We start from the raw sequence: 25,782 nt of genomic DNA, 5'->3' as shown, positions 1-25,782 counted from the left end.
GCAAACCCCTGAAAACTCTATAACCTTTTCCCCTGCGGTATCGTATCAAGCACTAAAGGAGCGAGCTCTAACGGTTCCGTTAGAGTAGCACTGTCATTAGTAGCTGCACGCCACAGCACGTAACAGGTTAACAGTAAGATTACTCACTTCAGGCCAACGGAATCCTCCCCAAGTGGTTCTCGTCGCTTCTTCTTGCTTGACTCTGTCACTTTGAAGCCTTCTGGGAACCAGAGCTGCCCATGCTCCCTGCGCCGCTTTCGAGACACCACTACTCCCACTCCAATGAAAGCAAGCAAGACAAGTGCAGCCACCACCACATACATAGGATATAGCTGGGAGTTCCTCTGGGGCTCAGCTGTTTCACCTAAAAAAGAGTGGGGCGCATGGAGAAAGTGAGACATTAAGCTGCATATCAAACTGGTGATGGAGCACAAATGAAGAGAAATTAGTTAATAGAGGTACCTATGGCTGATCTAAATCATCCCCCAAAATAAGGTCATTTTATACGCTATTAATCAGAATTGCAAACTATTGGCAAATTCTCCTCTGCACAAGCCCGCTGCATCAGGAGACAGCTTTACTTTTTTCTCCTTTAAGGAAAAGGATTAGCAAACTTCAAATCACTGCGCTCTCATTGAGCTGTTAAGACAAAAGGATTCAGGGGGATTTCCAAGATACAAACTCCAGCTCCTCTCACATGTCACTGATTGATTGGAGTTGGGTTTTTTCCCCCCTTTTTTAGCTGTAATGATTTTGAAATAAAACTGAACTAAGCAAAATTAAAAAAAAAATACAGAATTAGTTTATTAATGTAGATTTAAAAAACACAAAGATTCAAGGTTATTAAAGCCAAACTGTCTCTGGATACAGCATTCTGAGCTCGGCTGGCTGATAATTGGATCACGGATGTGGGTTGGAAAGTTTCAATCACCTCCAGTCTCAATCCCTCCAGCAGCTGCCAGCTAAACTTACTTTTAACGGCTTCTATTTTGTAGGGGATGTTCAGGCTACCAAGTGAGGCCAAGGCACCCAGGAAAGCCGCCACGTCAGTTGTGCTCTGAAAGCATTGCGAGGAGGACTGGATGCACTGGCGGTTGTCGATTTCCAAGTATACGATGGATCTGTATGGAAGAAGAGCAAATGGAAATAGAGAGCAATGATCAGACTGAAGGAGAGTCAAGACCTATGTCTGTTCTCCCCACAACCCCACATCAGGGTGGATTAAGATGGTGGAAACAGACTTGTTTACTCATGGATGGGCCAAACCTGCAGACCTAAGTTAGGCAAAGCTCTCGCTAATGTCAGTTAGAGTTTTACCTGGATGAGGACTGTAGGATTTAGCTCCAAGTCTATTTGTCAGCTGTTCAGTAACACAGGAATGTCTTTCCTTAGCAACGACAGAAGTCACACAAACACGATAGGGTACTTGGGGCCTGAATCTCTTCTCACACCAGTTTTACCCCATCGTCTTCTCCACTGATTTTGGTGGAGGGACTCCTGACTTCCACTGCTCTGAGCAGGAGGAGAATTGGGCCCTTTGTAGCTATACAGCACTTTTCAGCAAGTGTCTCAAAGCACCTTATAACTTTGCAGTAATTGAGACTCATAACAGACCTCTACAGTCAGGAAATCAAGGCTTAACTAAGTGACTTCCTAAAATAATGAGAGCCAAGCTAGTTCTGACTGCCAGTCCCACCCCCGCAGAGTGACTCCTAGCCAACACATGGGACTCCATTAGCCATGTCAGTTGTAGCATTATTTAAAAAAAATAAATTCCAAACCAGAAACGTGTCAGCATTGACACCCCCTTCCCAACTTCTCTTGCATAAGAAATTTGGTTCCACTTCATATTTAAAACCAACATCTAGGTAAAATTCTCCATCCTGCAGCATTTTCCTTAGAGCGGATTATTAATATTAATAGGGCACAATAACTGCTGTCCAATGAAAGCCTTTTCTCTGCCCCCTCACCCTCTGATATCCATCTGATCCAGCTCTCTCCGCTGCCTTTCACCGACACGTGACGAGAGGGACGTCTTTATTGTGTTGAAGGCGGCGCTGGGCATGTCCGACCAGTTCTCCGTCGACCTCTTGATGTGGTGCTTTTTCAGCTCCTCTTCATTGCCGTAGTATGGGAAGATCATGTACTCTCCCTTGGGGTTCTTCTTGAAGACCACATTGGTGTGAAGGATGCGGCTGAGCTCCCGGAGGAAGTTGAAGGAGTTGTTCTTCAGGTTCTCTGGGGTTATCAGGACCACCACTACCAAAGTGCCATCTGCAAGTTTCTCAGGCATGTTGTTGGCACAGTCCAGACCATCCCATTCACACTCAGCGTTGTTACACCCCTGGTCGCAGTGACCATCTGAAAAGTGATCTTTACAGTATTGGTCATACAGAGGACTAGGGAGAAGGAAAAGAAAGGGAAAAGGATTAATTACACCCACAGCCATAGTATTATCCATCTACTAAGATAGCAGTAGGAGTTTCAAGGATTTCTGTCCTGTAACAACAGCACTGCTCACCCTGACATCCTAAATTGCCTTATAAAGAGGGGAATCACTTTATGCAACACTGAAAAGCAACTACTTCTGGGGTGAAACATGGCAGCTATTAAACTGTAGGTAGCAATTTAGGACGGGAGGTGAAGACAACTACTTTGACCCAGGGAAGCTGAGAGAGGCAGAATACAATTACTCAAAACAGAGTTTTCCAGGAACCTGAGATCAAATCCATACTATTGCAAAAGAATGCTCAGTAAATGCCAGCAAGTATTTGGGGGCTCTTCTGAAAGTTGGTGCCATCGGCAGCACACCAGAAGGATGGCTTCAGTATTGGCCCACATGCTCAGGATCCAACTGATCGCCATATTTTGGGGTTGGGAGGGATTTTTCCCCCAGGTCAGATTGGCAGAGACCCTGGGGGGTTTTCACCTTCCTCTGCAGCATGGGGCATGGGTCACTTGCAGGATTAAACTAGTGTAAATGGTGGATTCTCTGTAACTTGAAGTCTTTAAATCTTGATTTGAGGACTTCAGTAACTCAGCCAGAGGTTAGGGGTCCATTATAGAAGTGGAAGGGTGAGGTTCTGTGGCCTGCATTGTGCAGGAGGTCAGACTAGATGATCAGGATGGTCCCTTCTGACCTTAAAGTCTATGAGTAGCACCCATTGTAACATGAGCACCCAGGGGTGGCTCCAGGCCCCAGCACGCCAAGTGCGTGCTTGGGGCGGCATGCCGCGGGGGGCGCTCTGCCGGTCGCCGGGAGGGCGGCAGGCAGGGTGCCTTCGGTGGCATGCCTGCGGAGAGTCCGCTGGTCCCGCGGCTTTGGTGGACCTCCCGCAGGCGTGCCTGCAGAGGGTCCGCTGGCACGCCTGTGGGAGGTCCACCAGAGCCGCGGGACCAGAGGACCCTCCGCACGCGTGCCTGCGGGAGGTCCACCGGAGCCACGGGACCGGCGAGCGGCAGAGCGCCCCCCCACGGCATGACGCCGTGCTTGGAGCGGCGAAATGTCTAGAGCTGCCCCTGTGAGCACCACTTCCTATAGAATCCTGGTGGTTTCTTGCTGATCTCCCACTAAAAACTAACAGCGTCAAACTCAACAAGGCACTGCTGTCTATAGAGGAGAATTCACCAAAGTGGTGAATTTCTGTGCAGAATGCTCCATCAGCAGAGCTGCCCAAAAAGGAGCCAACAGGGGTGTTCCATAATGTGGCGATCTAGTCAAAGAAGGGCCAAACCCAGGAAATTGTGAGCACCTACAACTCCCAGTGAAGTCAGTGGGTGTTGAGGTTGCTCAGGATTTGGCCGCACCCGATAGGAAATAGCACTTGGAGAAGCAAAACAAGCAGCAGAAGTTCCTCCGATGATCAGCAGAAAGACCCTGGCTTTGAAGGGACAGCGACGGGGAGGAGGTTGCTTACTTGCATTGCCCTTCCACCTTCAGGCAGTCAAAGCCGTCGTACAGACACCCGGTGTTGTTGCACTGCTTGTCGCACCGCTCGTTGTTGAAATACTTCCAGCACTCCAGCGACTGGGAGCAGTTCTTCCAGGGGTCGTTGAAGTTGAGGGAACAGTCCCCTCCGTCCCAGCCACAGGAATGGTTGTTGCACTTCGCATCGCAGATCTTGTTGCCAGCGAAACCCGCGCAATCGGGTATCTCACATTTCTCCTCAATTGTGGGTGGGGGGATGTCCTGGCCGATGCCTCCCCGGAAATCGAAATCCAGGATGTGGCAGTATAGGCCATTGAAATTTGCAGGGCATTTGCACCGGTAATATGGGGGAGCGTCGCTGAAGTATTCACAGGTACCCCCGTTGTAGCACTGGTTTGAATGGCAAGGGCTGCTGATGGGGTACTGGCAGTCTGGCCCCGTGAAGGCAGGATCACACATGCACTTGGAGCTCTTGTGGCCGGAGATGCAGGTGCCGCCGTTCAGGCAGCGCAGATTCCCACAGGTGCGCAAGTCGTTTTCACAGGTGGCGCCATCAAAACCCTGGGGAGACAAGAGCCAGGGAGGCAGAGTTAGTGTCTCTGACGTTGCAGCCATCAGCCTTGTGAAGTGTGGATCAGGAGGAACAAACTGACAGGGAGACAGTGAAAGCAGAAGAGCAGTGACCTAGCACACTGGTTTGGTGCCCAGTTCTGTGTTAGACACTGAATTCACTCATCATCATTATGGCCAGCCTGGCCACAGCTCTGGGACAATAACTGTAATGTTCTTTAGTAAATTACAGCCTAAGGGAGTTAGGTGCTTAAATCCCATTGAAAGTCACTGGGAATCAGGCACCTAACTATTCTCAAAAATAATAAATCAAAGTACAGCCTGAACATTTACCTTGAAATTAAACATGGGAAAAAATCTATACGCTCCTCTCCCATGCGATCATCCACCTCCAACCAAGGCAGGTCTCTTCCCCATAGGATATTTTCTAGCACTCCATCCAGTCCAGCTTTAAATGGCCTATATAGCAGAGCTTCCACCATCTCCAATGTGAGCCTCTTCTACGGTCCTAGCAGATCACACTGCTAGGCACCGTTCTCCTGATACTCAGCCAAAACCTCTTTCTGCTTGACATCCCCCTCTGGCTCCTGGTCAGGGTAATAGATGGCATTCTCCCGCTTTGCGTCACCTGCCCCGGTTCCTCTCTCTCTGCCGTGGTCATGGCCTGCACACACTCACAGCTGGCTACCACAGTCCCTTTGTTTTAATCACTCCCTGCGGCCCCTTAACCATATGAGGCCAGATTGTGAGCAGTTACTGTCACAGGCGGACTCCCATTAACTGCAGTGGGATTCATGAATAAGGCGCTCACAACCTGGCCCCTTTGGTCTGAGCTCCCTCCAGTGTACTGGTTTGGAGGGTCCACACGATGTACTAGGACTCAGATTTTCAGGCCACATGGGACTATTCGATCCCCTAGCTTGCCCTCCTCTGAGCATGGAGCAGAACTGTTGCATGAAACCTGGAAGGAGCTAGATACGTACAGGGGGGCATTTACAGATGAAGCCCCGGCCAGTGTTGCTAGCAACTGCACACGTTCCGCCGTTCCTGCAGGGTTTGCCCTTGCAGCCATCCACCACGGTATCACAGCGACGGCCTGCGGGGGGAAGGAGGCACCTGTGAGTGTGATGTGTTATCAGCAGCCTCGGAGTCCTTCCCGGGCTGGATGGGAAAGGCTGACTCACCTGCATAGCCTTGCCTGCACTCGCACTTGTAATCGTTGACGCGCTGCACGCAGTTCTGGGTCCCCCGCGCGTCACAGGGGTTGGACAGGCACTCGTTGACGTCCCCCTCGCAGCGCTCCCCCACGAAGCCGGGTGGGCAGATGCAGCTGTAGCCGCCCACCCGGTCTGTGCATTTGCCGTTGTTAAAGCACTTGGGCCCCAGAGTGACGGGATCAAAGAAGGGGCTGCAGTCGTCAATGTTGATCTCACAGTGCACCCCTGGGGACAGAGGGGGTGGGGGGGGAACAGCCCATGTTCAGTCTGATTTATTTTTTGTTCTACCCTAGTGCCCATGGGCTCTGGTCATGGACCAGGACTCCATTGTGCTGGGTGCTGTACAAGCCCAGAACCAAAAGACATGGGGCTTACAAGCTAAGTGTAGGACAAGAGACGGAGATAGACAGATTGATGGGGGAGTGCAAGGAAACCATGAGACAATACTAGTCAGCGTGGCAGGCATTGGTAACAGGGCAGTCAGACGGCATCTCCCCCTGCAGCTGCTTGCCAACCTCCCCTCCAGCCATTTCGGTGGGAGTTGAGGGCACCCGGTCTCTGGCAGGAGGGGACTGGCAGCGTTACAAGACCACTTGAGCTCCTTGATGGCTGGGCTAACAGGCTACTGTAATCCAATATTCCTGTAGCTGCTTCCACCATTAAGACCAGCGTGCGTACACAGGGGCTAATGAGCACATATCAAGGATATCTGCACTCAGAAAAGTATTCCCCATTAATTTACCTTGAGTCCCTCTGGGGCAAGAGCATTTGTAGGTATTGATGAGATCGATGCAGGTTCCTCCATTCTGGCACGGGTGAGACAGGCACTCATTGATCTCCTCAGAGCAGTTAACTCCGTGATAGCCAGCAACACACTGCAAGGGAGGAATAAGGGGAACCATTAATTACATTCACTCTGGTAATGAACCTGTTCAGTTCTAATCGCAGGTTCCGATACTGTTCCCATCACTGAGGTAGCTGAGTGCCTGATCTCTTCCTTCAGCGGTCGTGTGGGGGCTATTCTAGCCCTGATTAAAGGCCAGGATGTTCAAAGCATGGGCTAAACACTGCTTTCCCTCTCTCCCCAGCAATACCCATGCCTCAGTATTGAAGATTGCAGCTGCAATCTACTCAATTTTATGCAAACTGGGAGCAGCCCAGAGAGAACTAGTCAGTTGCCAATGAGGCAGTATGGTTTGGCAGAAGTTTGGACAGCTTTGTTTATAGGAAAGAAAGAAAGAAAATAATGAGCATTTACAAAGGACCTGCCATCTGTGGATCTCAAAGCACGCTACCAACACAAATGGATTATGCACAGGCAATGCTGTTAATCCCGCTTTACAGACGGAGAAGAGTGAGGCACAGAGAAGCGAAATGTAGCCCTTTGCTCTAACTGCTGAGCCCCACGTGCTCCCCCAGAGTGTTGGCAGCCAGCCCTCGTACCTCACAGGAGTAGCCTCCCAGGTAGTCCGTGCACGTAGCTCCATTCTGGCAGGGGTTCGGGGAGCACTCGTCCACCTGCTCCTCGCAGTAGCTGCCGGTGTAGCCAGCCTGGCAGCGGCAGAAGTGCGTGTTGCCTGTATCCACGCAGAGGCCGGAGTTCCTGCACAGGTGCACCATGTCGACGCCTGGAGAGCACAAGGCCAGGAGCACACAGTGAAGCACATGCAAGGCCAGCGATGCATGGGCATGTTTGTGCAAAATGGGCCTGTACAGGGGAGGCTGCTCTTTGAGAAAAGCACCCCCATAGGGCACTATTAGAAGTGCCAGGTCTTGGCCCATGCTCTGGCTTCTTTGTGTCACTCAGGTGATCTCTGGCCAGGACAGCAGCCACTGGGAGCTGTTCTGAGTCAATGTAAATCACAGCAGCCCTGAGGTTGCTTTAACTTGTGCCAGAGGCTGAACTATCCCCCAGCAGCACTAGGAGTCAGGGTGTACAGCCACCTTTCTCCCCATTTCCTGGGCCCTGTGCCGAATAGAGCTTGGCCATTCCTTGCAAATCTGACCCTAAACCTCCATGAATTGACCAGGCCCCAGGGCGCTATTGCCCAGATGACAGCAGCGAGGACAGAAGTTACCTTGCTGCTTTGCAGCCACGTCACAGGATACGCTGGGGACATCACAATACAGGCCCGTCCACCCGCTGTTGCACTCGCAGCGGTACAGGTTGTTGGTCTGCCAGCACTTGCCTCCGTTTTTGCAGGGAGAGGAGTCGCACCAGCGCACCAGATTCTGGGGAGAGGAGAAGGAAGTTCATACGCTGTTTGGGAATGGGAAGGATTGTGCAGGACATAGCAAGTAGGGGAGAAAGGAGACCTCTAGATCTGGGGTGCTGAGCTGCAGTGAACCTAGGGCAGATCCTCCGTTGGTGTAAACTGGCGATCCTTCCAGGATGCTACGTGAGGATCTGGCCTCATGTGATTGATGGGCTGACTGTTCTTTACCTGACAGTTGAGGCCGGTGTAGCCCTGCGGACAGGCGCACTTGTAGGTCCCGTAGCTGTCCTGGCAGGTGCCTCCATTCAAGCACGGCTTGGAGTCGCATTCGTTGATGTCATGCTCGCAGTAGCTGCCCGTGAAGCCAGGTGGGCACACGCAGGTGAAGGTATTGATGCCGTCCACGCAGGTTCCCCCGTTAAAACAGGAGCTGGAAGGTGGGAAAACAAACATTGCTTCCCAGTAAACAATAGTGACGATTGTAATGGCGTTCTCCATCCATGGATCTCAAAGCCCTGGTACAAACTAATTGATTCAGTCTCAAAACCCCTCTGGGAAGGAGATAAGTGCACAGATGGGGAAACTGAAGCTCAGAAAGCTTATGTGTCTTGCCCAAGGTCAGACTTTAGTGTAGTGGCAGAGCTAGAAACAGAACCCAGGAGTCCAGCCTGCTAGTCCTCTGGTTCAGCCACTAAATGGCATAGCCCATGGGCTGTACCTCTCACTAGCTAGCACCTAACATAAGGAGAGTTCATGGGGTTTTTAAAAATCTCTAGTCTTGCAATGTAAATCCACCATTTTAATGACTGGAGCAAAAACCACATGGTTTGGGCCCAAACTTCATTTCCCGGCTTTGTGTACATGGCCCTATTCACGGTTATATCTGAGCCGGTCATGTCCTTGAACGTAGTAACCCTCCCAGCCCTGCTGGCAGGCAGGGATATACTAGCATCCCCATTGTACCGCTGAAACCCAGAGACACTAAGCATCTTGCCCGAGGTTGCAGGGAGTCCGTGAGCGAGCAGGATTGAACGTGGGTCTCCAGAGTCCCAGTCCAGGGCCTTAACACAACTCCAGCGGAAGCATGTGGGAGTTTTGGCTGGGAAAGGGCTGCACATCGTAAAGCTCTCAGACACCGGCTCATTGGCTTCAGTGGGAGTACAGCAAGGACCTCAGGGTCTGACCTATGGGGCCTGATCCAGCTCCACAGAAATCAGTGAGGGCTTTTTTATTGAAGCCAATAGGAGCTGGGCTAATCCCTTCCTTCACCCTTTGGCAAGATTCGTTTAAACAGACCAGGCTCCTCAAGCAAATCCAGAGCGGAGATGAGATTCCCCTGGGCAGACAGGATATGGGCCTTCCCCAACACAGCATCCTCGCGAGGGCCACCCGCAATGCCACTGGCCAATGGAGTGAGCCCCTCGGGGCTGCTGGGACACTTGGCATTACAGCGACTCCCGGGCCCACCGTCGCCCCCTGGCAGCAGCCAGCTGTTCAGCATCCCAAGCAGCGCCTGCCCCAGCTGGTTACCTTTCTGTGCAGTCAGGTGTGTTGTTCTCACAGTGGATCCCGCTGAAGCCAGAGGGGCAGGTGCACGTGTAGCTGTTGACACAGTCCGTGCAGTTGGCCCCATTCTTGCAGGGGTTGCTGGCGCACTCGTTGATGTCCTCCTCGCATTTGGGCCCCCGGAAGCCTGCCAGGCAGTCGCAGAAGAAGGCGTCGATGCTGTCAGAGCAGGAACCGCCGTTATGGCAGGGATCTGAAAGAAGAGGCCGTCATGTGGCATTAAGATACAGCAGCTCACAACCCCAAACACAGCAGTGAAGCTGGGACGCTTCCACGCGGCATTAGCCCACAATGCCGCCACCTGCGAGCGGCCACAGGAGTATCAAAGCAGCTGAGCAAGGCAGCCCTGGCCCGATCCTGGACAAGACAGGAGCTGGCACTGAACGCACAAAGAGCCTGATTCTCCGTTCCCTGCCCCTTGGGTTGTCATTAGTGCCAGGGCAGAGTAGGTGTGAAATGCTGCCATTTCTGATTCACACCCATTCGGCCCTAGTCTAAATGGGTGACACCGGGTACAGGACCGTGGAGAATCCAGTCCAAAAGTTCCGATTCCCTTTTGGACAACGGCGAGGGTACCTTTAAAAAAAACCACACAAGGTGCAACAGGTGGCATTAAAAGGGCACCGCTGTTTCCCACCCTAAGCAAAGGGGAGTCCCAGATGCCCCTGTGGGGGGACCTGTTGCAATTGAAGGCTTTGTTAACAGCAGATCCTGTGAATGGCGAGCCAGGAAAACACTGCATCTCATTGAAATGTTGGGAATCTGCATCGTAGTTACACGTTGTAACGACTGATTGCCCTTATCCTTTCACTACACTGTGTACTGCCCTCCCTGCAATTTAAGCTCCTGTAAGGAGTTTGGAATACGTCGCTGCAGGTTTCTGCCCCATGAGCAGCCTCTATTTATTCACGCCGCACAAAATGTCCCTGACTCCAGCCCAGGAGGGTAAGGGATGCAAGTGGCTGTGGATACCCTTATGATTTTAGCACCAGCTCAGAGAGCAGACACTCTGCCCAGCTCTTACTTGGCTTGCAGTCGTCGATGTCGGTGTCGCAGTTGTGGCCGGTGTAGCCAGCTTTGCAATTGCAGCGGTAGCTCCCATCTGTGTTCTGGCACGTGGCGCCATTTCGACAGGGGCTTTTCACACATTCGTTGATGTCAACCTCACAGGTTTGACCTACAAGAGAAAGGGAGGGAAAGCTTTAGCACTTTAACATGCTGGTAAAAGTGCTGCAACCACGGTCTCCTCTAGCATCAGCTCCAGTGCAAATCAGCCCTGCGGTAGGTAAGTGTCACTTGGGAAGGAGGCGGCTGCGGCACACAGACGACGAGTGAGTTGACCACGGTCACACAGTGAGTCAGTTGCAGAGCCAGGGATCATCCCCAGAAGTCTTGGTTCTCATACCCTTAATTTAACGAGGCCACTCTCCCACCTTTGTTCTGATATTCTCTGAGCCACATGGGAAAGGGAAGGCACTAAACCAGAGGAGGGTTCAGCACAACCTGGCTGCCCAGAGAGAGGAGAGTGCTGAACTCGGAAGAGGACAGATCAGCGCACGCGGCAGAGATCCCCTCCATACCTTGCCAGCCAGAGGGGCACACGCAGGAGAAGCTCTCGTAGTCCTCCGACTCTCTGCACTCGCCACCATTCTTACACGGACCAGCGGCACACGGAGCTAGCACGTCCTCGCACGTAGCCCCTGTGGGCAGAGAGAGACACACACACGGCTGAAGCCTTGATGGCAGACTGCTGTCCCGAGTCAACAAAAGGTGGCAGGGCCTGTGACATGCTCGCTGCATCCAGCCCGCTGCCCAAGAAGTCTTGGGCTAGTTCCAGGCCTTGACAAGACAAAGGATCTCATGCTTCCTCCGTAACCCTCCAGGGTCATTTCAGAATTCCCAGATTTCACGGAGACCGACACGCCTATGTAGAGCTGCACTCCCCACTCACGACCTGCCTCTTGGAGGCCTTCCAGAGGAGCTCCTTACTGGGAAGGGCGGGGATGGCCCATCTGCTGGGGGGGCTTTGAATGGTTTTACAGTACTTGGTCCCGGTTCCCTGGAGACAGCCTGGGCACCCACCTTTCAGATTTTAAATATTAAAACTATGGCAACAATCCAAACCCGAGCTTTTATTTGAAAGGAAAGTGCAATTTTGGGGGGAGGGCTTTCAAACGCCCCTGAATGGTCATTTTTCCTGTTTACACACTAGCCAAGGGCTAAATTCCCTCCAAAATGTTATCTTCCTTGTCAGCCGTTATCTTCTAAGTTGGCCTTTGCTAGTTTCCAGAGCCTTCCACTCTCCTCGACCCCCCATTGGTTTCCATGGCTACTGGTGAAGACAGGAAACTAGTCATGGCTTCCTACAATTGTGCACATGTTGCCATTTTGTGCAAGAGGAAGCAGGAAACTGGCAAACAGGAATCAGGTCAGCAGAAATTCCTCCCCCTACGGAATCCACAGCATATTCTACACCCCGACCTGCGGCATATTTTTCCAAAAGGAGGGTCAGTGGATAAACAGAGCTGTTCACAAAACAGACCCCGAAAGGGGGACGACTGAAAGCAGAGCAGCCACAACGTGCTTTTATTAATAACCCAGCGCTGGATGAGGAGGAGAGCCCACAAACCACATCTTCACTTCTGCATTCACAGGAAAGGGGCAGGGACGAAGCACAAGTTCAAAATCCTGCCCTGCTGCTTCCGAAAGCTCCTTGGAGTTTCCCTTTCTAAGGTTTGGCTGTGCCAAAACACTGCCCGGGTCACCCCATCATGTCCTGTATGCAGTCCCAGATCCTCAGCTCATGTAAGTTGGCAAAGCTCCAAGGAAGCCAGCGCTGCCTCTTTGACTTACGCCGGCTGAGGATATGGCTCATGGCGTGTGCACAACAGGGAGGGAGACTGGTATTTTATGAATTATGGGCTAAGCCTTGCTCCCACTGAAGTCAATAGCAAAACTCTCCTGCGGAGGTACTGGTGTGGTACTGCCTGAGAAAGGAGAGTGGTATGCTGCTCAGTGACTCTCTTTTCAGGGCTGATCTCTCTTGAGGAAAGGATGCAGGACCCGAAAGCCTATGCAGCAGTTCTGCTGCAGTGTAACTTTCTGCACAGGCTGCCTTCTTACCTGTATATGGCAGGAGACAGTTGCATTTGTAGCCGGCTACATCATCTATGCAGGTTCCCTGATTCAGGCAAGGGTTGGAAGCACATTCATTGATATTGGTCTGGCAGTTGGGCCCTGAGTTAGAAGAACCAAACACACATCAGCAAACTTGGTGTAGACCACGATGGAGGTTTCCTCTGGCGCAAGAGGAATGGTATGATGGGAAAGCAAGAGAGATGAACGGGAGGACGGGATGAATGAGGCAATGATGTGCACAGAACCCACTGGTTACCTCTAGACACTGGTCCAGATAAGAGGTTAAGAGTTTACTACCATTACCAGCCAGAGGAATATCTCCTTTAGCTGAAGTTGGGGCGATCAGCACTTTTAGTGCAGAAGGTCCCAGGTTCAAAGCCCAGTGCTGACCCGTCCATTGTTGCCTTTCCCATAGATGCGTAGCATGTGTTCCTTGACAATACATTCACACAGAACTATCCACAGAAGCAAAGCTCCCACACGCCCGCCACTCAGCTGTAAGAAAGTAGGCATAGTCCTTACCGCTGAATCCCTCCCGGCAGGTACAGATGTATCCACTGGTCATATCCTTGCAGGTGCCCCCGTTCATGCAAGGATTCGATTCACACTCGTTGTTGTTGATGTCGCAGTTTGTCCCGCTCCAGCCTGGGTCACAATCACACCTGTAGCTTTTGTCAGAAAGAAAAACGTAAAGCGGAGAGTCCAGTTGTACTCATTCCCCCCACCCCTTCAATCAACCCTTCTTTTGTAGTCGTCAGAACTTATTTGAAGCACAAGTTCCCAGACACCCTGAAGCAGAGAAAAGAGCTCGCTGCTAATCCCGGATGACTGAGCAGTTGGAGAAGCAGCGCTTTACAGGCTCCTTGATAGGACTGCAGGATTCCAGAATTGTAAGAGAGCTGCATTAAGTCAAATGCTAGATTTCAGGGGACTACAGCTCTTCACACCTGGAATCTCACGATCAAATCTGGGTTTCTACAAGTCCCGAGACCTCCATGGCAATTCAGGACGCTTGGCAGTCTTTGCTCAGTAGGAGCCAGGGGCTGCACCTGCAGCTAGCCATGTACATCAGCAATGGGGTGCACTGACCGAGCTGTAGGTGGGAGCCTCTCTCTGGAATAGCATGTCGGAGAAAAACAGAGTTCTCACTCTTGGGTTGGGTGCAGCAAGCCAGATACTTTATTATCTCTAGCAATTGCATGGAGGGAGAGAGCTAAACAGGTCTCTCTCTCTAGGTAAATAATTACAGCAAGCATTTATACCTTTGGTACATACAATAATGAGCAACAACTGCATTTTGTTTATACATAGGTCATTCTGGTATCTTATTTTTCTCATCTCTGTTTAGACTCTAGTCTACATTCCATACTTATCTAACACAAGGTCGCAACAACTTCTCACACACTTCTTTCCCACTTGCCTCACACAATCCTCGCTTCTACAAATTTCGCGTTATTCGGGTTACAGCTGGCCTGACTCTTGCTCACAGAGGGGACTGTTTGCATTGAAATTCCCTTCAAACCCCTGTCAGTTCTTTCTCTACTTTCACAAGCAGGAGGGCTGTGAAGCAAGATTTGGATGTCGCAGCAGAGCTGGGCTGGGGCCCAAAATTGAAATAGCAAGGAGTGCTGCTGGAATTTGGAAGGTGCATTAACAGAGCGGCGTGGACTGATACACGCTGTTGCCTTCCTGAAAACCTACCCATTGAGTCCGTCATTGCATTTCCCATGGATGCAGGGGTTGCTGTTACACTCATTCACTTCCAGCACGCACATGGGGTCGTGGTATCCCTCGGGGCAGATGCACGTGAAGCCGTTGATGCCGTCCTTACAGGTTCCGCCGTTGTGGCACGGGTTGCTGGCACACTCGTCGATGTTGATGTTGCACATTCTCCCTAGGAAAGGGAAAAGCCAAAAACCATCACCTCTGTGAAGCATGCAAGGCATCCTGGGAACTCACACGTCCCATCAGGGGAGTAATAATACAAGGGGTCTCAGGGCAGGTAGGCAAGACTCCCACTGAGTGCAAGGGACACCCAGCCTGTGTAAAGGACGGTAGGATGGAGTCTCCAAGCAGTGCTGGTTCTAAAGGGACATGCACCAGCTGGGCTGGTAACCAGCAGCATGACTCCGCTTTGGTGCATGGTGACTTAGCAGTGGCTAGCTTGCCTCTCTTCTAAATTCAATACAGTTGTGGGGAGCGAAGCCATCCCTGACATTACTTTGGCTGCAGGAGGAAACAATGAAGGGGAGCCTGTAACCCTACCTGCTGGCAGCCTGGCAAAGAAAGGCCCTATTCAAAGCCCCTGGCAGCAGGCATAGGGCAGAGAGGCTCTGCAAGGCTACCGCCCCCGCTGCAGGTGAGCAGGGAGCCAGCCGGGGTCTGCGCGTATCAAAGGACGTACACATTTTCCAGCAGCGATCAAACAAACCAGTTAGACGAGGCAGCAACCCGATACCCATGGGATTTGACGGTGCGGGAGCCTAATCAACAGCTTTCCGCTCTCTCTATTCCTGGACTCAGCTAAGTCACCTGGGCCGGCAGGAGCCCCCGCCTCCCTTAGGGAGAGTGAATAGCTCGCTTCATAGACCAGCAGACGCTGGGGCGAGGAGCCAGGGACAGGGTCTACGATAGTGTCCAGGGCAAGCTCCAGATGCAGCTAGAACCTGGGCTGGGCCAAGCATGGAGCCCTCTGAAACAGGCTGATGGAGACTGGCAGTGAAGGCTACAAGTTCCAAGATGATCAGAGACTTTGGGGCCCAACTGGAGACCCGCTGATGGGGCCCGCTCTAGAAAAAAGCGCCGAGCACCCGCGCTTGGAAAAATCTGGTCCTTTTGAGGAGTCTCGAGTTGGGGCCCTAGGAACAGAGGCATCCAGGATCTCCAGCCACTTCCAAAATCGTGGCCCACATCCCTCTGTGTGAAGAACACACAGCAGCAGGGCAGCTGCCTCGCTCTGCGCAGTGAGGTTAAATCACTGTAAATTCTCTAAATAAATGCATCTTCCAATGTGCACTCATCTCCCGCCCAATGTAGAGATGGCAGCTCTCTGGGGCAGGGACTTTTTTATTATATGGGGGTACAGCACCTAGCGCAATGGGGCCTTAATCCCTGATTAGGGCGCTAGGTCCTACCATAATAGAAAGAATAATCCATCATTTCATAAGCTCTCCTACCATTACCTCCTCTTTGCACCCAGCCTCAGAGTCAGGGAAGGACTCTGCAGGCCCCAGAACCCCAGCCCCTGGCCTCTGGCCCTGCATCCAAAGTTTGTGGGTGGGATTTAGAGGATTCAGACATCTAAATACCCAACTGAGCTTGCAAATCAGAGGGCTTGATTCAAACTGGGTGGGAAAACCCAGCCCTACGATCACAGCGAGCTCCCCACTCCATCCTGCCCCCGGCCCTTTCTCCAGTGGCCAGCAGCAGCTCTCACCTGTGTATCCTGGCTTGCAGGTACATTCATAGCCATTGATCTTGTCTAGGCACTTGCCATAGTCACACGGGTTGCTAGCACAGTCGTCCAGGTTGATTTCACAATTAGGCCCTTAAAGAGGAAAATGTAACGAGACGTTTACAGGCCTCAGGCCTCACTGACAAGACAAAATATAGTCAGAAGAGACTGACAGTGGGGGTGGGGAACTGAGACACTCTTCCCCACCCCACTCCTTTGAAAAATTTTTCCAGACCCCCAGGTGTGGAGGTGGTTCTGAAATAGACAGTCAAGCTGGGAGTACTTGTCCTCTCCATAGGAAACCCACAGGCCTTTTCCATAATCAGCCAGGCACAGGGAGATAAAGCAAGAGCTTTAATTAGCTCCACATCTCCTGGTTTTGTTTCCATGACCCAACTGTTCACACTCACCTCGACTGATCACCCACCCGCACCCCTCATGGACAGCTAGCTGGAGTCCTGCCAGAGCCCGGACTGCCCTGGTCACTGCTAAGACAGAGCCCCAGATGGGTGACTCCTCCTTACCTGTGGTGCCTTTGAGGCACAGGCAGCTGTAGGCGTTGTCCCTGTCCTGGCAGGTCCCTCCATTTTTGCACGGCTGGCTCTGGCACTCGTTGATGTTGAATTCACAGAGGTTGCCCGTGTAGCCAGGCTGGCAGAGACAGGTGAAGGTAGCGACGCCGTCCCTGCAGGTCCCGTAGTGGCACGGGTCAGGGTCGCACTCGTTTTTGTCGATTTCGCAGTGAGCACCAGCAAATCCTGACACGGGGAAGAAGCCAACAGTCAAAGCGGGAGCCTTGTGTCATGCACTTGCTCCTCCTAATGCAGGGCCTGGTCCTGAGAGGCGCAAAGCACTCGCCACCCCCTAACGAGAGCTGCAATGCTCAGAATCCCTTCAGAGCAGACCCATCATGCCCACGGCTCCCCTCCCCAAGCAGCTAGGGGAGGGAACAGAGAGGGAGTCTAAGTCCTAAGGATTACCCATTTTTCCTTCAGCCATCCACAGACAACCTCACAGCCCTTCCATTTCTACCCAAACACGCCTAGATAGCGCGCTGTCCAGTGCCCACTGCCACAGCCTCTGGAAATACCACGGCAGAGTCAGCCTACACCCTGGCTCATCCCTTTCTCCCCTACCCCCGGGGTCAAATGGGCTGGGACCAAGGTATTCCCCACAGCGATCAGCTCAGGCACTGCCACCATGCCACGGAGCCAGCTGGTCTGGCTTATGTGTGCCTACAGTCGCTGGCTTCATTGGAGAGCCACAGTCCCAACCCTGCCTGATCTGTCACGCCAGCAGCTCTGTAGGGAACATTTGTCCAGTCTAAAGAACCTGGAGATAGTGCCAGGCCGAAGGGAGACTGGGTGAATTGCAGGCTGCAGAGATTCACAACATGCATCGGAGACAGCCACCTTAAGTCGGAATGGGTTTGCAAATAGCTAGATGGGAGAGGTGGCACCATTGTATCCAGCCTCTGAGTTAACTGGGCAGTGGACATGAGTTGCTCTTTAATGTAATCACAGTGTTTTTATCTACCTAGGCACTTGTCTGATCCCAGCATTTCTATTTTGTCGAGCCCCTGTCACTGCAGTATCTGCACACCTCACAAACATCACTGCATGTAGCCTCTCTAGGCGGCAGGGCTGTGCTATTATTCCCATTGTGCAGAAGGGAAACTGAGGCACAGAGTAGTCATGCTGGGAGTCTGTGGCAGAGCAGGGAATTGAACTTGGGTCTCCTGACTCCCGGGCTAATGCTGTAACCACTAAGCAATCGTTCCTTCCTCCTTTCCATTGGAGAGCGGTTCCTTGGCCTCTTCTAGCATAAGGACCCAGGTGCCCAATCCCATGCTTCACACTCCCTTAGCTTCCAGTGGGAGTGGAAGCCTCTCTTGGGGAACTGGGCCGCAAGATGCCAAGCTGCATGGAGAGCCAGCCTCTCTCTATCAACCTTGCAACTGCTACCCCCCTCCCTCTAATTAATAACCGCCCTCCCCAGCCAAGCTCCCCCAGCGCCGCGAGAGCACAGGCCCCGAGGAGTCAATGGGGCTTTGCTTGAGAACGTGGCCAGAGCGCACAGAACAAAAGCGTCTCCCCCGCACTCAAACGAAAGGGCCTTTCAGAGCCAGGAGAGCGGGGCTTTGTCCCGGGGATACACAATGATCATCATTAAGCTGGCTCCGCGCAGGAGCCGGTCCCTCACTCGCCTGCCGGCCTTTCCGTGCGTTTGTCATGGAATCCGAGGGGGGAAGGGGCGCGCGCACCCAGAGATAATAACGCTCTCGCCATTATCCGGCCCTACTCTGCTCCCAGAAGTGGGGGGCGGGGGCATGGAGGACAAAGTACAGCTTTGACTATCCTCCGTGAAACCCACATAGCAGCTTTTCATCGGGGCTTGGCATTAGCAATACACTAATTAGAGGCCATTCAGCTGGAAGATTTCTGGCGGGAGCTGCTCCACAAAAGAGCCACTGTTTGCCACTGGGGCTCATGTCATCGTTTGGGCCAGTCATTCCTTAGGTTTCACTCATCGAGCCCACAGAGCCTTGCACCTTGTTTGGACGATAGAGGCGGCTTTATTTCCATCCTTCTCTGTCTTGCTAGCGTTGGCCTTGGAGGTGGGGAGGAGAGACGGGAAGAGGACAGGCCCCAAACAACAAGTCCCAGGCAGGTGGGATTATAAGTAGGGTTCGTTACTGGTATAATGGCAGTTCCTACAGACCCTGACAGACGCACAGCGAGACAGTCCCTGCACTGACCGAGAGCAGGGCCCCGTTGTGCCAGGCGCTGCACAGACACGCAGTGAGACAGTCCCTGCACTGACCGAGAGCAGGGCCCCGTTGTGCCAGGTGCTGCACGGACACGCAGCGAGACAGTCCCTGCACTGACCGAGAGCAGGGCCCCGTTGTGCCAGGTGCTGCACGGACGCACAGCGAGACAGTCCCTGCACTGACCGAGAGCAGGGCCCCGTTGTGCCAGGTGCTGCACGGACACGCAGCGAGAGACAGTCCCTGCACTGACCGAGAGCAGGGCCCCGTTGTACCGGGCGCTGCACGGACACACAGCGAGAGACAGTCCCTGCACTGACCGAGAGCAGGGCTCCATTGTACCGGGCGCTGCACGGACACGCAGCGAGACAGTCCCTGCACTGACCGAGAGCAGGGCTCCGTTGTGCCAGGTGCTGCACGGACACGCAGCGAGAGATAGTCCCTGCACTGACCGAGAGCAGGGCCCCGTTGTGCCAGGTGCTGCACGGACACGCAGCGAGAGATAGTCCCTTCCCCGAAGATCCTACAGTCTAAACACGGCACTAAATCAGTTCCAATATCGGTTGACTCCAGGAATCTAGCCCGTTATTTCTAGATGCTGTCCTTCTATAGCACCTTTTGCCCAAGCAGCTCAAAGTCCTTGACAAGCTTCCAGACCTTGATCCTGCTGCCATGGCTTTCAGGCACATAACTCCTCACCGGAAGCAGGATCGAGCCCTGATTAACGCTTCAGCATTAAATATTCTCCCCATTTTACAGAGGCAGAAACTGAGGCAAAGGGTGATTTATCCAGGATCTCTCAGCGAATCCCTGGCAGAGGCAGCAATTGGACCTAGGAGTCCCAGTTCCCAGCCTCTCCATTCTAGCTGCCAGACAACACTCCCGCACCCCATTCTGACTGGTCAGCTAAAGGTCTCCCCACCTTCTGTGCACTCGCAGGTGTAGGTGTTGGGGCCGTCTATGCACTTAGCCCCGTTCTTGCACGGCGTGCTGGCGCACTCGTCGATGTCGTATTGACACAGGTGCCCGTTAAAGCCTGGAAGAGAACACAGAGAGAAAGCTCGTTTTTCACTGCCCCGGCAAGGCCAGCGCTGGGACGAGCACCGGCTCCTTGGGAGCATTTCAGGGGCCGGCTCGGAACCTAGCGGCTTCTGAGAGAATGAGACTAACGGGGCTGCGGGTGTTGATAGGTCTGCACTGGGCAGGAGGTGGCGGCTAAAGCAGAGGAATGAAGAGCCCCTGGCTTCGCCCCGACAGCCCAGACACAACCTGGATTAACTTGTTCCCCACCCACTGCCTCTCTACCCTCACCCCTTAACAAGGGCTCTTACTCCCAGCAAGTTTGGGACAATGGCTCCTAACACCAGCAAGGGGGGCAGGGCAGAAGGCGAGCAGCCTTGGGCTCGGCCATGGCAAACAGACATGCAGATTCCACCCGTGGTTTGCCCCCTCCACCGCCCCAGCTCGATTCTTTACAACCCGAGTATTTCCCAGCCCCACATGCGGCCGGAGGAACCCTCTCTCCCCTGCAGGAGAGGACATTTTCCAGGCCGGGCTGGGGTTTCCATGGTGATGGCTGGATGGGGGGCTGTGACCCAGCATTGAGCACATCTTATTTACATCTCTAGAGGAGCGAAGGCTCTGAACTTCCAAACCTCCTTTCACAGATTAACCGTCTCCCCGTTCTCCGCTCTACCCCCTGACTTTGACACCCTATTCAAACCCGCCAGCCGGGCCCCTCTGCCCAGCCGCGCCTCCTCCCCACACTGGGGCCTTTTCAAGTGCAAAGTTGGGCTTTTAAAATCCTCGCTCCTCTCTCCCGCGGGCAGGGCAGGCCCCGCTCGCTCGGCGGGAAGGGCTCTCCCGTTGAATGCATCTTCCCACCCACTCGGCTCCCATCCTGAGAAGAGCTGAGCTCCCATTCAAGTCCCTGGGATTTGTGGGCACTCAGCTCCATTCAGGATTCGGCTCCACAGGAGGAAAGGGCTGGGGCTGCCATGAAGGGAACCTCCGTGCCTCTTCTTTCACCTGGCCGATTGGGTCTCACGCCAGGTGCTGCTCTGGGATAAATCAGTTGCGCTCCACAGATTGCAGTGGAGAGATGCTGATTTACACCAGTTCTTCTATGGCGACTCAGGCCTTTGTGACACTCACTGCACTGCACACTGCTGCGCTCTGAGGCATGTGCCCCCATCTCTAGAGCTAAAGGAGAATCTTCACAATACAGGGCCTATGACACACAGCAAGGCAGCTCTTATTCCAGCCAACAGGGGGCAGTGGGACACATACACCAGTCACCGGTTTACAGGGCTCGCTGAAATCATCTGCCAGAATCTCTCCAGCATAGGCCGTTGGGGATTCTTGGGTGGGAGAAAGGATCCCGGACAGCTCTCCCCACACACTTACTGGGTCTAAGGGAGAAATCCCGCTGGCGCTCCTTCCTCCCTTCCCGGAATGCGCCTGGTGCTCACATTAAAGTTTCCAGACTCATATTCAGGCTGCCAAAGTTAGGAGGCTTCAAACGAAAGGAGCGTTATTTCCCTGAGCTCCAGGGATCTGCCCCACTCTGCTGGGTTGAAATCCATCGGCCCAGCGTTGCCTCTGGGTGGTGGATTAATTCCAACTTTGTTTCCACTACAAAGGCTTATGCTGAAGGCAATGCTATCGATCGCCCTGTACCTGTGGGGCACTCGCAGTGGAACTCGTTGATCTTATCGATGCAGTTCCCGTTGTGCAGGCAGGGGCTGCTGGCACACTCGTCCGTGTTGATTTCACAGTAAACGCCCTCGTAACCTGCGAGTCACAGATCCAAAGTGCCTCTCAGAGTTTGCAGCAAAAGACCCCCATGCTGAGCATTGCAGGCCTGCACCGAGGGACGCGAGGCATGGATGTAGGCCGCCGTGTTTGGGGAACATAGGACAGTGGCCTGCAAGGCTCCAGAGCAAAAGCCAACCTGCGGCTGATGGGGGTCATCAGGAAGCCTTCTCTATGGGCAACGTGTTCCATAAATCTCCACCATGGGGTACTTGCACCTTCCCCTGAAGCAGCTGGGGCTGGCCACTGTCAGAGACAGGATACAGACCCCAGCCTGGGCCAGTCAGGTAAAGCCTATGTTTGTAAGAGGCACTGTATAAAAAGGGCCCGATCCTGCATTCTCTGCGCACCCAACGCCCTCGTTGATTTCTTTCTCCCCACCCATCCCCAATATTGCTATTGCCGCAGTATCGTCAAGGAAGTTTAATGAAAGGAAAACAAACCCTGCAGTGGAATTTTCTTCTAAGCTTCATTCCCTGACAAAAATCAGCCTCCCACCTCCAGCAGCACAGACCTTCCCTGCAAATCAGAACTCTGACTCAAGCCCATTGATATCACTGGGCTCAGTTTGCTGACGTCAGGGGCCTGTGGGCTCTCAGGTTTAGTTATGGGACTTCCAGCTGGAGGGTTTTCAAATGCCCCCCAGCAGGATTTCCCCTGCTGAAGGAACCTCCCTTGTCACTGTTCCTAGAAGGTTTCAAAAACACTAATGGTAAGGTTACAAATAATCACACTTCCGTGTAAAGTAATCGCTCATTGCTAAGGGGTGGCCACAATCCTGCTATCAGATCTGCATGCCCATGGTGTCCTCTCAAAGTAAACCATGCTCCCCCGCCAGGGCCAAGGATCAGGATTGGGGTCTAGGAGAGGGAAAAGTGACAGCCCTTCTACCCACCTGGCATGCAGATACACTGGAATTCACCAATCTGATCCAGGCAGGTGGCGTCGTTCTGGCACGGATTCGAGAGGCATTCATTGACGTCTATCTCACAGCGGGGACCCGAATACCCCTGGAGACACTGGCACTGGAAGGACCCTTGGGTGTTGATGCATTTCCCAGCATGCTCACAAGGATTGGCTCCTAAAAATGACAAGTGCCGTTGATAAAACCCATCTAGACAGTCTCTACTAACGGCCCCAACGTCTGGATGCAAGAGGGTCACGGGGCATTACACAACCTCCCCGCCCCGTTTATGTATTTTTAAACCAAACCTCAGCTTGGGCCTGATCCCCTGACATTTCCTCAGAAAGGACCCCCAAAGCTGGCAGCCCCTGCGTTTACCTAGAGAGCACTCGTCTATGTCTTGGTTACAGGCTGGGCCCGTGTAACCCGAGGGGCAGGTGCAGATGGCTTTGCCGTTGACAGGGTTGGTGTCGCAGTTAGAGCCTTCGTTGCAGGGGTTACTGATGCAGGCGTCATTCAGGTGGCACAGCAAACCTATCGAGCAAAGCACATGCACACACACCTGTCAGGGTAGAGCTGTGGAGGCAAGTCTCCGACCTCTGTCTGAGGGGAGTGCCTAGACTGCCCAGCCGAGAGCAGACCCCATTGTGCCGGGTGCTGTACAAACACAGCGACAGAGACAGTCCCTGCCCCAAAGAGCTCCCAGACCAGACAGACGACAAGTGGCAGAAACAGAAGCACAGAGAGGGGAGGCAGCCTGCCCATGGTCAGAGCAGGACAATGGAAGAGCCCAGAAAAGAACCCAGGTCTCCAGACTCCCAGTCCAATGACTGATCCGCTCTTTATTCTGGGTGAAGGAAAAGGGCTAAATTCCCCTTGGTGTAACTCCACTGACGCCAGTGCTATTACACCAGAGATCAATGTGGCCCAAGGATTATAGAACAGAGAGCTATTAGATCAAGCCTGCTCCGCTGCCAGGGCGGGATAGAGTCCCCTGAATGTGCCACTGGACTTTAATTTGGCTGCACACACTTCCCTCCATCCCCATGTATCACACTAAACCTGCAATCACCCACCTGTGCGGCCATGTGGGCACTCGCAGTAGAAAGAGGCCACCCGGTCGTGGCAGGTAGCACCCTGGAAGCAGGCAGCCATAGCACAGTCATCAATGTTCTCACTGCAGTCCTCGCCGGTCCAGCCGTTGACACATACGCAGTTGTAGCCGCCGTGGTTGTTGTGGCACGTTCCTCCATTCTGGCAGGCATTCGGCATGAGCTGGCACTCATCAACATCTTCAGTGCAATACTGGCCTGCAATGGGGAGGAATATCATAGTGAGTGAACCCAACTCTCATGCTCCAGGGCATGAGCTGGTCTCTCCACAGTGGTCAGGAAGGAATCTCCTGCCTTCCCTGCCACATGGACAGCCCTGCACAGTAAGCTAGGTACAATGCAGGGATTTTTTATCTTCAGAAGCATTGCTAGAGGCAGGATACTGGACTGGATAGTGCAAAGGATCAGCCCTAATGGACCAGACCAATGTCCATTATGGCACGCAGCAAGCTGTGCACTGGCAGCAACATCTGCCCCAATTCTGCTCCCAATTCAGGCAAATGCATCTTCTGCTATTTGCTTCATCTGCAGCATGATCTGTCTTCTGCAGTCCCTGCTCCTTAAGCTCACACACCCAGTCCCCCATGTTCTCCCCACAGCCCCAGCTTTACCTGTCCACTCAGGAAGGCACTGGCAGTTGTAGGTGTTAACTCCATCCACACAGGTGCCTCCATTCTTGCAGTTGTTCCCAGGACAGTCATCAATGTTGTCCTCACAGTTCTGACCAGCAAAACCTGGGGAAAGGAAACACCTAGATCTACTCTCTGCTCTGGAGGAAAACAACCTGTCCCAGCCTCCGGAGCGCCACAGAGCTAACAGGAACTTTATCTCCCACCCCGCAGGAATAGGCTTGGCTATCCACAGCAGGATGCAGGTGCTGAGATAGGTACCAGCCACCTCCATCCAATGTGAACTGTGCCAAAGACTGGGGGTGTCTGGCTGCAGGGTTTGGGTTGAGCTCCGCCTCTGCTCCCAGCTGAACAAAATGCCCTCCTCCCTCTCTGACTCCCCGTTCCCCTGGGACCATACTGCAACAAACTGCTGCATGCTTCAGCTCTAGGATACACAGCTTTCAGCGACACTCTGGGTCCAATCCTGCAGCCTTTATTGCCTAAAGCTAATTTAATGGTGTGAGACAAGAATCAGGCCAACGTTTTCTCTTCCATTCCTGATTTTCAGTCAGGCGTCAGTAACCACCTGGGCCTTGTTTATTGCAGCCTTTGTAGCATGGATGTGTCAGGTGGGACTCTGCCTGCTCCCTAATGCAGCGCTAAGCTGTATGTCACTGCTACCAGGACACAGATGTTAGCTGGAAAGCCTCATCACGGCTGGTTAGTGATTAGTCTCCTCCCTTGGACTTGTGCAATAACTAACAAGAAGTCTTTTCATTCTGAGCCGCACAGCAAGTCCAACCTGTGGCAGGTTACTAATTAACGCGCACCGACTGTTTGTGGCAGCTCTTCACCCTTGGCTTTGAAGAAAGCCGCCCAGTTTCACCTCCATTCCCCTCTGCAGACTTATTTATGAGCTGCAGGTTCATTCGAATGAAGAAATCTCGCTCTGGAACTGCAGGAATCTTGGAGGCAGCAGCCAGGTTCCTCCCACTCGTTGCCTAGGATGAGAATTTTCCCAGGACAGGGCCTGTTTTTCAGAGGTGCCGAGCACTCGCATTGCCGCCAAGCACTCGCATTGCCGCTCCCGCTGGCTTCAGCAGAAGTGGCAGATCGATGGCACCTCTGAAAATAAGGACCTTGATCCTTCACAGGGAATAGGTAGAGGCCTCGCTTTGCACGCCCCTCACTCACGAGTGCAGCCTGCTGACTTCATGGCACGCCCATGTGACCGCGGATCACTCACGGAAGGAGCTGCAGAATTGGGCTCTGAATCACTGCATTTTAATAGCCCGTTTAATGAGGCTAGCAGCCAGTATTTCCTCCCAGGGAAAATTCTTCACCACGAAGACTCTTGCACCATGAATCAAGGCAGCCAATGCTACCTAAATCCCAGCACTCTCCTTTGCAAGGCTGGGGCTTTTTTTAATTATCTTCATCCCATAGCATGACACACAGGGCAACTGAACAGCTTTTGACCTTTCC

At 53.0% G+C, this 25,782-nt stretch overlaps 1 protein-coding gene across 1 annotated transcript in view; it reads right to left on the bottom strand.

Annotated features, from left to right (window-relative positions):
- The window catches only part of NOTCH1 (notch receptor 1), an 81,173-nt gene that overhangs the window by 6,685 nt on the left and 48,706 nt on the right, over positions 1-25,782 (bottom strand). Inside the window, exons 5-28 of the mRNA XM_039507175.1 lie at positions 24,298-24,420; positions 23,651-23,884; positions 22,953-23,108; positions 22,566-22,751; positions 21,536-21,649; positions 19,779-19,892; positions 16,614-16,847; positions 16,072-16,182; positions 14,337-14,529; positions 13,158-13,303; positions 12,621-12,734; positions 11,078-11,197; positions 10,522-10,674; positions 9,462-9,690; positions 8,160-8,361; positions 7,794-7,947; positions 7,159-7,343; positions 6,458-6,590; positions 5,683-5,940; positions 5,482-5,594; positions 3,918-4,489; positions 1,971-2,399; positions 973-1,121; positions 148-364 (exon numbers count right to left, since the gene is read on the bottom strand). Coding sequence (XP_039363109.1) covers positions 148-364; positions 973-1,121; positions 1,971-2,399; positions 3,918-4,489; positions 5,482-5,594; positions 5,683-5,940; positions 6,458-6,590; positions 7,159-7,343; positions 7,794-7,947; positions 8,160-8,361; positions 9,462-9,690; positions 10,522-10,674; positions 11,078-11,197; positions 12,621-12,734; positions 13,158-13,303; positions 14,337-14,529; positions 16,072-16,182; positions 16,614-16,847; positions 19,779-19,892; positions 21,536-21,649; positions 22,566-22,751; positions 22,953-23,108; positions 23,651-23,884; positions 24,298-24,420 — 4,639 coding nt within the window. The remainder of the gene's footprint in view (positions 1-147; positions 365-972; positions 1,122-1,970; positions 2,400-3,917; positions 4,490-5,481; positions 5,595-5,682; positions 5,941-6,457; positions 6,591-7,158; positions 7,344-7,793; positions 7,948-8,159; positions 8,362-9,461; positions 9,691-10,521; positions 10,675-11,077; positions 11,198-12,620; positions 12,735-13,157; positions 13,304-14,336; positions 14,530-16,071; positions 16,183-16,613; positions 16,848-19,778; positions 19,893-21,535; positions 21,650-22,565; positions 22,752-22,952; positions 23,109-23,650; positions 23,885-24,297; positions 24,421-25,782) is intronic.

Source organism: Mauremys reevesii, linkage group 19 (assembly GCF_016161935.1).
Source record: "Mauremys reevesii isolate NIE-2019 linkage group 19, ASM1616193v1, whole genome shotgun sequence".
NCBI classification, from domain to species: domain Eukaryota; kingdom Metazoa; phylum Chordata; order Testudines; family Geoemydidae; genus Mauremys; species Mauremys reevesii.
Note: the sequence above shows the minus strand (reverse complement) of the source record. Positions and strands in the feature narration are given on the sequence as shown.